We start from the raw sequence: 14,171 nt of genomic DNA, 5'->3' as shown, positions 1-14,171 counted from the left end.
TCTAGATTTTGAAGCACTACCATATACTATGCGATTACTTTTCTATATTTTGGACACGACACTAGTCTTTTTATAGATTTTGAAATCCGGCATGCAAGGTTTTCTGGAGCAACGCAGCGCTATGCTGTCGTGTTCATTCCTAGATTTCCGAAGCCGGACCATATAATATGTTGTCATTTTTTATAGATTTTGGAAGCGTCATACTGCACGGCTGTTACTTTTCTTGATTTTGGAACTAGGCACATGCCATCTAGATTTTGGACAATGCACAGCGAGGTCCTGTTTGTTTTCTGAATTTTTGATGCTGCCGGGGTCTTTTTCTAGATTCTTATTTTCCTTGCAGATTTTGGACAGCTATAATCTAGAAAAAAACACGACATTACAAGTGTGGCATCCAAAAAAACAGGGCAATAAAGTGTGGCTTCAAAAATGTATAAAACAAGTATATGGTGCTGCTTCAAAAATGTAGAGCAACACAAAAGTACAGTGTGGCGACCATAATCTAGAAAAAAAGCCATGACTGCAGTTTATTGCTGCCAGAAAATGGACAGCATACTATAGGTGCGATTTAAAAAATCTAGAAAAAAGACAACAGTATAGTGTGGCATTGCTTATCTAGAAAGTCAACACGCCTAAATCTAGAATATACAACACATGCCGGTTTTACAAAAAGCTAGAAAAAGACACATCTGCTCCATCCAAATATGGGGCTGCTCAAAAATCTAGAAAAGTACATCATACTATATGGTGCGTCTTCAAAAAATCACAATAGTGTGCCAACACAGTACACTATAAGTGCAGCATCGGAAATCTAGAAAACAGTTGAATCAAGTATGTGGTACTGCTTAAAAAAAGCTAGAAAACGACACAAATATAGTATAACGTCCAAAAAATGCATGACAGTTTGGCATCCAAAATCTAGAAAAGTGCAACTAAAGAAAAAAAAAACAAATGTACATTTTTAAGTCCTTAGATGCAACTGCAGAACCTTGGGGTGCTGTTTCTTTTTAAACCTAGCCAAACATTACTGTCTCAATCGTTCCAGTTTTAAAATCAGTGTGGTGTCCAGAATCTAGAGGAAAAAATGACATAGTACGGCTTGAATAATCTGAGAAAAATTGACAGCAAAACCTAGACAAAAACGACAGTAGATTGCAGCTTTCTGCAGCAAAATCTAGATAAATACAAATAATATATTGTGCAGCATCCACAATCTAGAAAAAAAACTACTGCACAGTGCATCGCTCCAAAAATCTAGAGAGGGACAACATACTTTATGGTGTGTGGCATCTGAAATCTAGAAAAAAATACAAAAGTATAGTATGGTGTCCGAAATCTAGAAAAGTGCAATACAAAAATCTAGATGAACTGTACAGTGTAACGCTCCCAGGATCTAGAAAAAGAACACAGCTGTGCAGTGTGACGCTCCGAAAATCTAGAAAAAAAACACGACTGCACAGTGCGTCGCTTCAAACTCCAGAGAGGGACAACATATCATATGGTGCGGTTTAAAAAATGACAGACTTCATGGTGTGTCTTCATAAAATCTGGAAAAAAATACAATAGTATAGTACACACTCAACTGGTTTCATTCTTGATTAAAAAAACAACTACAGAAATCTGCTGTTACGTTGAGTCTGCCGGGATTGTATGTACTGAGATGAGAATGGTTGCGTGACGGGCCATTCATGTTCCTCATCCCCTCGAGGGCTTACGTCTTCACCGTAGTATGGCGATGCTTCCTCTGGAACAGCTTAGAGAGCTGGTTTCTTACCTTTAGACTGTTGGATGTTCCAAATAGCTGGTTCCTGGTCTGACACAGGTTGCAGGACTCGATGTTGTGGATCTCAATCAACTTTCTTTTCCTTACTGAACGATTTCTTTTTTTTTGACTTACTAAAAAAAACTGATGGTATTGTGTGTTATTTATAATTTCGTAAAATGTGTTGGTGCTAATGAGTAATTCCACCAGTCTCCACATATAAATGTAAGTAAGTCAAGTGGCAATAAAATACTTATATTTATTCTTTTGTGAGCCATCTACAGAGAACCACAGTGCACAGTAAATTTCACATGTAGATAGATATGTAAACATAATTAAATAAGCAGCACGCTGCAATAGTGCTTGTAACATCATCCACACACTTAAATAACACATTAATAAATAAATGTTTTGGCGATACAGTGTCAACATGATGGCCTCTCTATACAGTGTGGTGACAACAGTGCAAACAAAGTAATGGACTATGTACACAAGTGACGTGACTAACGTTTTCTGCGATTCAGGAGCAAAGTGTGCATTTGAATTCAGTGAACCAGTTACTGACACATGACAGCTACTCTCGTATGAAAAGGCTGAGAAATATTTTTAGATTTTTATAACCCTAAAGAAATTTTCCATAATGATTTGCTGCAAACATGGCATCTAAACTTTCATTTCCTCATCACACAAAAGTCCGTTTTCCTACTGGTTAACCGCTGTCTGCCAAAACAGTACTTTGCCTTTTGATTCCTCCAGGAGCAGTAGGAGGCAACTACACTTTCTACCTTAGCCTCACGTATTCAAAATAACAAATGAAGCCAACTTACATTTCTTTCAGGTAGCCTGTTAGCATAAATAATACCTACTGTAGGTCTGAGCAGGGAGCAGAACAGTGCATTTTCATGGTTGCAAAACCTTAACTTCAAGTTCAGAGATGATAGGTTCATGGAGCGTCAGTCCTTTGGGCACCACGAGGAGAAAACAGATGATGTTCAGCTCCATTTCACCACAAATGAGTTTCCCGGATCTCAGCAATCACCTGACTGGCTCTCTGCAACGCCTGTGTAAAATAAATTAAAACACACATCAGCTCTTTTCAGACATGAACTCCACAGGCTGTCCGCAACATTAGATCCAGAGTTTGCTTGTAAAACATGGACAACGCAGCAGGAGATTCTCTGCTCAGATGCATTCACAACAACACAGAAATCTCTGGAGCGTTCAGGTGAGGGGAGGAGCAACAGGCAGAGGCAGGACTTCACAAATTAATTCTGCTGCAGAGATCACGTTTTTGTTTACATCAGCGTCAGCTCTTATCATCTAAAGATTTTGTTGGTGTCTTCAATGTGTATGGCACCGCTAATTCTTTTCAGCTTTGCGTCTCAGACGTGTTATAAACACTTGCTTGTGATGAATCCTTAAGGAGGATTTCCTGCTGTTTTCTCACATCAGCTCATCCGGACATTCTCCAGACTTATTACCAGGGGGCTGGCCGGAGAAAATCTGCAGCCTGTCACTTGGACATTATCACATAAAGCCTCTCTGGAGAATGTCCGACAATTATACAGAGTTCAGTGCATGTCTGTAAGCTGCTGTAGAGCGCTTTAGCTCATCGAGAAAAACTACACACCATCAAGGTGGAGTGTGTTACCTGTAGCATGTCCGCGGCCTCCTTGCGCCGCTGAGCCATATCCTCTGACTCGGTCAGCAGATCATTGAGGAGGCCAGATTTATACAGCTGGCCAACAAGCTCACTCTGGAGGCTGTCCTTCACATGGTTGACCAGGAAGTGCATCACTGCCTTCGGCACACTGCGGCACACAGAGAGAGAGGGAAAACAAATCGAACAGATGGTTGAGAACAAGGCAGCAAGACGGCCGGATGATTGTGTCGTCCCCCAGATGGAAGGGCTCACGTTTGACCCAGCAGGTGTCTGTGGCTGTCAAGGTATCGAGGGGAGATAAATACGAGCTAAATACAAGATATGTAGCCTAATTGAGCTCGGGGGACCCTACACCCCAACAATATGGTGAAAAGTTGTAATGTTTCCTTTGGTTAGATCAAATTTAATATTAGGGAAAGACAAACAAGTTCTTATATTATTTTTTTTTCAAATTATTAAAATGAGTCAATATAAAAAATATATTCGATACTTTCTTTAGGAAATCAAATTTGATGATAAGACCATGTTTGGGTTAGTATATTTTTTTAGAGTTAATGCTACATTTGTATTTATTTTAATTAATACATTTAGTTTCTACAGCAGTAGATTTGTGTAATGAGGATTTAGTCAAAATAAACTGCCTTGAGTGATTATTGTGAGAAAACCAGAGTTGTCCTTCATAAAATCATCTATACGGGACTTGGAGGACCTACCTGTCCTGAATGTTCTTTCGGACAATGAGGAAGTACGACTTGATGAGGCGTTCGATGACCTCACAGTCCCGCTGCTCACGTGATGACAGCTTCCTGGCGACTGGCACAGGCTGGACGTAGAGTGTAGAAAAATGTGTTATTTTTCCAGTCGGTCGCTGTAATCCTCGTACCGGGGCGTGCTAACAGGCGGAAGTTACGTTACCACATCCAGCAGGTTGACGGCTCCTTTAAAGGGGCTTCCAGGTCCAGAGCCGGGGGCTTCCTCTCCTTTCTTCAGCATCCCCCTCCAGCTGCCTGTGCCGTCCTGCTCAGCCTGAGGAGCAAGAAGAAAAATGTAGAAGCTGTCATCAAACCACCCTCGCCACTGAGTCATCAGAACAGTGTTCACCAGGAGAGGATGGTTAGGGTATAAACATAGACTGTATATAATTATAGACGACGCATCCCCATTTCCTCCCACTATACAGAAATAAAGCCAAAATATTTTAGGTACAAACGCTGACATTTTGTGCATTCGGTGCCAGGGTCTGTGCAGTGGCGATCAGGGAATGATGCCGCTGTGTGGAGCCCCTGCTGATACATGCACTCAACCAACCGTGAGTTAGTCTCAGCTGTCATTTATGACATTAACCTTGTGTTTACAGCATCAAACAACTTGAAAAATAAACACTGCTCATATCAGTGTGATAAAAACTACCTAAAATCACAAAATATATCTTTAATTTGGTCCATGTCCAATCCATTAACATGGAGAAGATGGGGTTTATGACCTGTATTGCAGCCAGCCACAAGGGGGCTAGCAAGAAACTTGGGCTTCACTTTTGGGGAGCTGTCATGTTGTCAATCTTTATATACAGCCTATGGGTATAAGACATTATAATCCTATCCAGGTCATATGCAGGACAGCCACCACAGGTTTAACAGGCAGAGATTCCAGAAGCTATAGATTTAAAAATGGGCACATTACAGTCTGTGTTCATCCTCCTTAAATATGAATTTAAAGACTAAGTGTTAAGAGGAAAGGAGAGGGAAGGCTTTATGGGTTAGACAGGTGGACCAGCTTTAGGAAGAGAGACACTGAAGAGAAAGTAACAGTTGTTAATACACGTCCACACAGGCCGAGGGGAGGCAATCCAAGAGCACGGCATCAGCAGACAAAGATCAGAGTGCATGCCAGCAGCCCATGCCCATCCACCCATCCATCCATGCCCCACCACCAGGCACAGAGCCAGCGAGCTGCGTACATGCCCACCTTGGCACCATCCATGTCTGCTCCAGACGCGGGGGACTCGCCAGAAACCACAGTTGGAACAGCCGGGCCTTTTCCAACAGACTAGCAGGAATATGAGAGCAGGAGTGGAGAGAGAGAGAGAGAGAGAGAGAGGGAATGTGGAAAGACATTTGAGGGGAGGAGAAGACGCTCTGCGGAACGACAGAGGGGAGATGTGGGATAAAATTCCTGGACGGAAACTACCCAAAGCATTTGGTCCACAGATCCTCACGCCACTGTGCTACGAGTGATTAACGCTGCACAAGACCCCTTATTCTTCTCTGCTATTACATTTTCAAATAAGACTGTTTTTTTTACCTTATCCCTCGACACTGCAGCGGGCAGCTCTCTCATCCTGTTCCTCCTTTCCTCCTAGAAACACACAAAAACTGATTTTACTGGAAAACCCATCATTAAAATTATACTTACGTGGGGCAATGTGAACGAGAGACACTTCACTTCACCAAGTATGAAAAACTACAGAGAATGGGACTTTCTAGGTGCATCCCTCATCTTATAAACCAGGTTGTACATGATGGGTTTCAAATTTCATATCACAAGGAAGGAAGATGCATTCTTGATTCAGGAACATAGATGGTGTCGTAGGAACCAGAGGAAATATTATATGAGGTGGAGAATGAAACATTCCTCTTAACTCAAAACTAGACTCATTAAAACGGGCAATGTGTAAGAATTGACCAACTGTCGAATATATAACCAGAAAAGTGTGGCATCTTCCTCTGCTGTAAAGTCAAGGAAATGCACTCTTCATCCCCTTCACCAGTCTCATCGTCAAACCTGCTTTTAGGCAAAAACCCGGTGAACTGTCAGACAATCAATACGTTTTTACAGACCATTTCTGTCTACCTGTCATTTTGGGTGTACGAAGTTAATCAATTAAAAGCTCCAGGTAAAAAAGTTTGCTGAATAATCTGGATGTTCAAGTTTGCTTTTTTTATACTTTGTTTTGGTTTCTGAATTTCACTGTTCCACCATTACCACCCTTGATTTTTTCTTTTACTAGACGTGACCTTTTTAATACAAAAATTATTGAATTTAAGCAAATTGTATGTCAAATATTTGACACTGGAAATTGTGAACGGCAGAACCTTCTCAAAGTCTTTAAAAGATGTAGCTGATCTTCTGCCATCAGAATAACTATCTAATATCGCCCTGCACAAATGATGTTTGGTGAAATGACAATAAAGTTGGATCTGGATCTTGAATACAAGATTATTTTCTATTTCATTTGCTTTTGTACATTCTTAGTGAATGACAGTAAATACTTTTTATATACTGGTATGCACTGCTAGGCCTGGTTAGAAGTAACATCCACATCTACAACTCTTCTCTATTTATTCTGCCATGAAAATTAATGTATTTTAGTATATTTATAGAGAGTTCAAACCTCTATATTGTTATTCATGACACCACAGGCATCTGCAAAGTCTGGATGTTTGGTGTTGATGTAGGCCAGCTCAATCGCAACCAAGTTGTGGACCTGTGACAAGACAAGAGGAAAACTTCAGTCGTCAGTTCAGCACAGATATATGAGATCATGTGAGTAGAAGGTGGAAAAAGAAGAGGTACCATCTCATTGGTGACGGGCAGTCTCTTCCTCAGCAGGGAGGTGACCACTTCCACAATGGCCTCGTGTAGCTTAGGAAACCTCTGCAGCTCCTGCACGACAAAAACGATATCCCTGTGAGTATGCAAGGGAGAAGATTAAATACTTTCCCAGAAAAAGATGTGGGCAGAGCTGATAACCTGTGTGCTGTAGTTGCTGCAGTGCTGGATGATCCTCTGCATCTCCTCGTGGACCAGCTCCACACAGCGCAAACTGGGCTCCTCCAAGCGTTTCACCTGCTTTTTCACCAACAGCTCGAACGAGACCTCGGGCACAAACAGCGACGGGCGCGGACCCTGGTGTGGGGAGGGAGCTGCAGGTTAGTGTTTGGGCAATTTGTTCAAAGGACTACAATAGGGTAGTAGAAAAGGTCATGTTTTCTCCTTATAACAATGTCACTCTTTATGAGGATGATGCAGCGGCACTCACAGTGGCGTTCCGTATGGCTGTCAGGATATCTATGGTACTGAGTCCTCCCAGAGGATCCACGGACTCCAACGTTCTGCCAAACGTCTCGTGGAATATGTAACAAATTCTAGCTCCGCCGCACCTGAAAAACAGCAGCGGGGGGATATTAGATGTGGTGTGAAGCCTTCCTCTCCTGTCAGCTTTTCCCTCACAGCGGCTGTGCGTGCCTCAACTCACAAGTTGTGTCACATTTAATGATGAAACAAATGCAGCTATTTTGCTCATTTCCCCAGCACTGGAGCAACAGCACCACTCTGTGGCCAACCAGGGGAAGTGTGCCGGTACTCACAGCTCTGCCGTCTCGATGTACTTGGCCGTGCCCTCGATGGTGTTGCAGTATTCTGTGGCAAACTTGGTGATGAGCTGGAGCAAGGTGGCGCTCTGGTCCTCGACGGGTTCGCCGTAGCTGCTGAGCAGGGACTGGTACTGAGCTGCCAACACGTTGATCCGTGCCTTCAGGTCAGGGAGACAGTCTCGGATGTGATGCATCAGCAACCTGACATTGTGACGGCAAAGGGCAGAGGGCTCAGATTTTATGCAGATGTGTGAGCTATAGTGAAGCTAAATGCCTGTTGTCTGAATGAGAGATAATAATATTCCCCCTGATGGCTGATTAATGCAAGAACATTCAACACACTGATGCTGACATAACCTATTGTGTCCTTGTGTTTAAATCCATGCACATACGCCTGTGTCACTCATTTTACTTTTCGCACAGTCATTGTTCATGGAGAAAAAAAAGAGTTCACTGAATTATTTTATTAATTTTTACTCACATATTTCAACCAATATTTTAACCATTCATGAATCCTTGTGATCACAGTCCAAATCCGGTTCCCTTCTCAAAGATAAGTTTGAATAATTCACTATCAGAAAATCTCTGCTTCTACAAGTTAGACTCAAATAAATCATTTTAATTTCCTTATTTTAACTTGACAAACGTTTTCTGTTGTTATGTGATAGGTTAAGTTTTTACCCCTGTCGATTTGTTCGCTTGTTTATCAGCAAGAATTACAGTACCCAATAACTTTTGGCGCAAATCTGGCATTTTTTGTGGTTTCATAAGGGGACTGTGGACTGGATACACACTCTACTGAGTGCCTTTATATTTTGTCATGATATTGTTTGTGGTTATATTTACCTGTTCAGGGTCCTGGCCAGGTACTTGGTTCCATTTCTGTTGGCAAGAGACGGATATTTCTTCTGCAGGAAAGCATATTCGTCCCGGATGGCATCAGCCACAGACTTCTTATTGTTGATGTCCAACTGGCTCCTGAAGGCAACACAACATTGAGATAATTAGAGCTGGACAATAACCATAAATAATAACAATAAATACCATTAGTTTACATCTTACATTATTTATATAAATATCATGATATCTAGTTTAATACGAGTCTGATTGATGCTCACTATAGTGAACTGTATAATACATTAAAGGGGAGAAGCCATTTCATATTAAACAACAACCCACAGCGTAATTACTGTGATAGAAGCAAGACGGATGGAGAGAGAGAGAGGTAGATGGAAAGAGATAGACAGGTGGATGGATGGATGAATAGTTAGATAGATAGTGATACATCTGCCTTCAAAAGCAGCATTAAAAATGTATTATGGTACTTTCATCTCTACTGAGCCGCTCTTTTCAATTATTACACACATCTCCATCATGAGCATTAAATAATTTAGTAGTATAGTATATTCAGTACAGTAAACATTTAACTGCTCAGACCTGTTGACGACTCCGATGAGGCCCAGTTTGACAGGAATGACTCTGCCCATAAGAACATCCATCGCATCGGTACCAGCGTCCATCAGGTCCAGTTTGGTCACCACAGCAAGTGTCCTCCTGCCTGGTGAGTCACAGAAACGCTTACCAACACGGATCTATTTGCCGTTTATCATTAAATTGTGATGTCTTCTTCTTAGTCTCTTTCACCATCTGGGTCGACCTCCCGTGCCACCTTCAGCGCCTCCGAGGTGGCCATGTCTGTGTTGGCAGCTGTGACAGCCAGGATGATGGAGTTGGGGTTGGAGATGTGCTTCAGGATCAGATCTTTTATCTGAACCTCAATGTCCTTGGGCTGATCCCCTACGGGCACCTGAAGGGGACAATAAGGCGATGGAAAAGACACACAACATGTCAGATGAACACACTGCACCAGAGGGGAGGAACTAATTAGGGTGGAATTAAAGCCTGTACACACCCAGAGTCTGAAAGTTTAGAAAAAGTAACACAGAGTTCCTAATTCACTGCTCTGTACAAATATCAAATACACAACAGCATCAACCAGGCAGATATTAACACCAGTGAGCAAACAAATCTGGTAAATCATGACTTTTATGTGTTTCTGTGTTTTGATGCATCTTTTAAAAATGAAAAATTGTTGATCAAAGCCTCATCTTAGGGAGGAGGAGAAGAAGGAGGAGGGTGATGTGTGTTACCTTGGTGATTCCTGGCAGATCCACTAATGTGAGGTTGACGACATGAGGAGAAAATATCTTCAGATGAATGGGTTCATCGGTGATCCCCTGCAGAGGAACAAAAACACAACACCTGTGTTCTGGATTTTTCATCTTAGAACAAGTTAAAAATAATTTACTAACTGTCAGAGCACAGTTTTTGCCTGCTGCATGATAATGATATTATTATTATTATTATTATTATTATGATGATATTATCTGTCTCAATGATAGATACCCGGAAATGTTTGCAAAGTAATTTTATAATCATCTTAGACTTTCAGTCTGAGAAGAATTGTGTGCGCTCTCTCTGAGCCCCTCTAGCTTTTATTGTTTATTTTATCCAAAGAGGTTTAAATGTAAATGAAAATGACTTTGTAACAGCTGGAACTGTTGTTTAACTCTTGGGTTTTGGAAACATCTCAGCGAAATGGATGCATCGCTCTGTGACCGGAATGTTAAGTAAAATATGAGGCACAAACTGTGGCTAAGTGTCTTTAATGGCTACCCAGAGGAGTGTGGGGAGGAGTGGGGGCCTGTTGGAAGTTGTGTGACTTAAGCTGCTTGCAGACATGCACTGAACTCCGGATATTGGTCCGAAGGGCTGTATGTGAGAAAGCAAATGTCTGAGTCAGTTGCTCTGGACATTATCTGGAACATTTCCAGCCAGCCCGCTGTGAGAATAGATTGGCAAAATGTCTGGAAGATAAACAGCAAGTGACGGGGCGTGTTGATGATGTTTATTATCCTTATGTTTTAACCACGATGGATGCAAAACAAAACAAAACAAAAATAATAGAACGGTGGTTGTGGTAAGAGCTGCTTCTTCTATTTGCTTTCCCTTCAGCTTTCTAAAAAGCACTTCCAAACCCCCTTTGGGTCCCAGTTGTCCTGAGCTACACGCCTGATTTTCCGCTGTGGTCTCAAACTTGAGACACCTACTGTATAAGCTCTGCAGTAAAATCTGCTGCTCTTAGCTCAGGGCAAAACTCAAACTCAAGCATTTACTCACATTGTCAGATGTGTACCAAAAGTGGTGCTTTCATCTCACAGTGTCAGGATTATTGTAATTCTCTGAACATATGCGTTTGTCACTAATCCCTGTTCTGCCTGCAGGTAGCCCGGGAATGTGTGCTTAGTTTTATAAGTAGAAAAGTAAAGTAGCAAGGAATATATGTCATGTTCCAGCCTCCCATCATTACATTTATGTAGCTTTGGATGTTATAATTGAATATCTTCCGATGATTTCCGATCTCCACCGCTCTTTCCATCACTTAGTCGTCAAACCATAGACTCTACATAAAGATGGACGACATGCCAGCTCCCCAAAAGTGAAGCCAAAGCCTCTCATTCAGTCCCTGGTGGCAGGCTGCAGAATAGCTCATAAACTCAGCCACAACGTTTAAAAAATACAGAGAACACAAGAGACCTCTTAATTTTCTATCATCTCACCTTATTATTCCCCGACACTCGCTCCGTCTCATTTTCGATTTCTTGCCTGATTTCATCGAAATCTGTGTAGATCTGTGTAAAGAAAAATAAAAATGTTTTAATAAAAATCGAGGACAAAAGGCTGTTAGTAAAACACTTCACATCTCAGAGGCACATACCGTATTTTTTGTGTGCAGAAACTTGCCCCACTCTTCACCCTCTCTACCTGCGAATCACAATAAAAGCAGTTTGGGTCACGCTATTCACTCAGCCCTCTAAGCGTGGAGGAATGAAGTGTTGAACTACTCTGAGCAGGCGACTAAGCAAACACAGAAACCACTAGATGCACAATAAGGATCAAGACTTGATGACAGTTACTAGTCCTGTAAATAAGGCAGCAGGATCGATGGGGGTAGAGCTTGGAGGCTAAATCAGGTTATTTCAAAGCTTTATAATGCACCTCAGTGAAGAACAGTGGGTTTTCACACCCTGGCATCTGCAAGTAATTAGAAAGAAAGAAAACAGACATTCAAAACTGTCGCTGGCAACTGGGGACGAGGAAAAAAAAAAATATATATACAAGATACTATTCAACCTGGACACCAACAGTTTCAACAATCTAAATATTGTAAATAAAGGGCACTTAGAGAGCACATTCCCTCCTAAGGCTGAAAGGCCAATATTACATATTGAGATCACATACATACACAGAAATTATCTACAAACTGTTCACACTCAAAACAGGCAAAATATGTTTTTTAAAAATTCCTTTTTGATTCACAAAAACTGGATCCTAATCCAGATCCAAACCATATTTTCCATGTACATAGATATTAGCAAATGCCAGATTTTTTGGAAAAATATCTTTGCAATGTTTCTTGAGGAATTGACTTAAACCCAGCATCTCACAATGTGAAAAAATATCCTGGATCCTCCCCCTGATCCAGATCTGGATCCAAATTGAATGGGTTCTTCTTCCCTGAGCCATACAACATCATTCCACCAAGTTCTCGTGTAATTCTGCTATACAAACACATTCAGACCCTTTGTCGCAGGTTCTTATTTTCAAGTATCCGGCCTGCGTGGTGGAGTCCTAGCAGTGAAAACCTGCTGAGGTCAGAGGGATGTTGGTACATACCACCATCTTCATTTTTCCTTGAGTCTCCAGGATCCACATGGACCAGCTGGAGGATGAGGGGTCGCCTAGTGACGACGCCAGTCCCACGAGGAAGGAGGTCCCTGCCCACCAGGCTCTCCAGAACCGAGCTCTTACCACTGCTCTACAGACCCAGAATAAAGATGGAGAAAGGGATTAGATATTGATGCTATGTGGTCCATCGTTTGTGAAAAAAACAGTTACGGGAACCAACACGAAAATTGAAGTGCATCTATTCGTGGTCTTACGGTTGATGTCCTCGGAGCAAAACACTTAAGACAAACTTTTAAAGTTTAATGACGCTTTTGATTATCAGTGCCAAAAGAGGAAAAGGTTGCCAACTTTAGTTTTCTTCAAACAATTTCTACAGTAAAATCTCCTGAAACTTGAAATGTAGACAGTGAACATCATGAACAAGAGTGTGATGAAATATCTGTGTCACCTCTGAAGGATTTTTAAAAATAATATCTAATATCAAAACGTTATGAGTGCCATGATGAAAAAGCGGTGGACTTTCCCCTTAATTTTCTCAAAGATTCTACAGTAAAATCTTCTGAAGCTTGACATACTGATAGTGGGGGTCACCATGAACAAGTGTGAGGGGAAATATATGTGTCACCTCTCAAGGATTGCAAAATAATATTTAATATGAGCAGGTTATGAGTGAGAAAAAACATTGTTATTGTCTTGCAGTGATTAGATGAGGGAGAAACCAGGGGCTGTATCCATCAACACCAGAGATAGAGGCTGCACAGCTTCATTGCACCTGTCTGTTACTCATGCACTGACCTGGTTTCCCCTACAGAGATTCAGTGATTGAAGATGATCAAAATAGATTTCAGTGCCTCTGCCAGAGCTGACTGCAGATGAGCTCTGCAGCAGTGTAGTTCAATGTGCTGTGTAGTTCAATGTGTAGTGAAGTTCAATGTGACGCTCAATGTGAATTGTAGTTCAATGTGTAGTTAAATGTGCTGTGTAGTTCAATGTGTAGTTCAATGTTCAGTGTAGTTCAATGTATAGCTCAATGTGAAGCTCAACGTGTAGTGTAGTTCAATGTTCAGTGTAGTTCAATGTGTAGTGTAGCTCAGTGTGTAGTGTAGTGTCGTCCAGCAGAGCTTCCTGGGCAACAACCATCTCATGCAGCCTCCAAATACCTTTGGTGTCTGAATATGTAGCATGCTAGTTGAGTAGCCACATCTAGCAGAGGTACCTTCATCCACACCTGTCATTAAAGCTAGCTTATCTAGCTAGCATGGCAGCTAAATGACTGAATGCACACACGACCAGCGTCTTACCTGAGTCCCGACCACTGCTATCTGCGGCAGCTGGATGATGTCCGCCCCCACCGTGTTGAACACGTCCTGCAGCTTGTTTATCACCGGGATAAGAGCCTCCATGTTCGTGCTGCACCAAAGAACTCACAAACAGCGACTGGTTTCGTGATGGAGCCAAAGTCATTCAATGTCCCACCGACACCACCATTGCAGCAACACCCACCGGCTGGAGGAGAGGTGCTGATTCTTCGTGTGCTCCTGGGAGGTGTAGTTCTCCTGCGGCAGAGAGCTGCAGCTCAAACAGAGGGAAAGACTACAAAATGGAGGCGAAGGAAAATATCGCA

General features: G+C 41.9%; 1 protein-coding gene across 2 annotated transcripts; it reads right to left on the bottom strand.

The window, feature by feature from the left end:
- Window positions 1-2,065: 2,065 nt before the first annotated feature.
- LOC133004287 (dynamin-1-like protein) lies at window positions 2,066-13,976 on the bottom strand. 2 transcript variants are annotated; one of them, XM_061073921.1, is made up of 19 exons: window positions 13,849-13,976; window positions 12,505-12,677; window positions 11,665-11,672; window positions 11,577-11,617; window positions 11,419-11,490; window positions 9,949-10,035; window positions 9,443-9,605; window positions 9,236-9,356; window positions 8,645-8,776; window positions 7,793-7,999; window positions 7,465-7,585; window positions 7,176-7,331; window positions 6,999-7,088; window positions 6,817-6,909; window positions 5,727-5,780; window positions 4,341-4,451; window positions 4,139-4,248; window positions 3,414-3,573; window positions 2,066-2,822 (listed from the first exon to the last, which is right to left on the bottom strand). In XM_061073921.1, the coding sequence occupies exons 1-19, from the start codon at window positions 13,948-13,950 to the stop codon at window positions 2,766-2,768; spliced, it is 2,058 nt and encodes a 685-aa protein (XP_060929904.1). In that variant the 5' UTR covers window positions 13,951-13,976; the 3' UTR covers window positions 2,066-2,765. The 2 variants fall into 2 exon arrangements, with proteins under 2 accessions (XP_060929904.1, XP_060929905.1); XM_061073922.1 differs by lacking the exon at window positions 11,665-11,672 and having other exon boundaries at window positions 4,341-4,445; window positions 5,700-5,780; window positions 11,577-11,619; window positions 12,532-12,677.
- Window positions 13,977-14,171: the final 195 nt, after the last annotated feature.

Source organism: Limanda limanda, chromosome 1 (genome assembly GCF_963576545.1).
Source record: "Limanda limanda chromosome 1, fLimLim1.1, whole genome shotgun sequence".
Classification (NCBI taxonomy): domain Eukaryota; kingdom Metazoa; phylum Chordata; class Actinopteri; order Pleuronectiformes; family Pleuronectidae; genus Limanda; species Limanda limanda.
The sequence above is the reverse complement of the archived record's forward strand: the minus strand, read 5'-3'. Positions and strand labels throughout refer to the sequence as shown.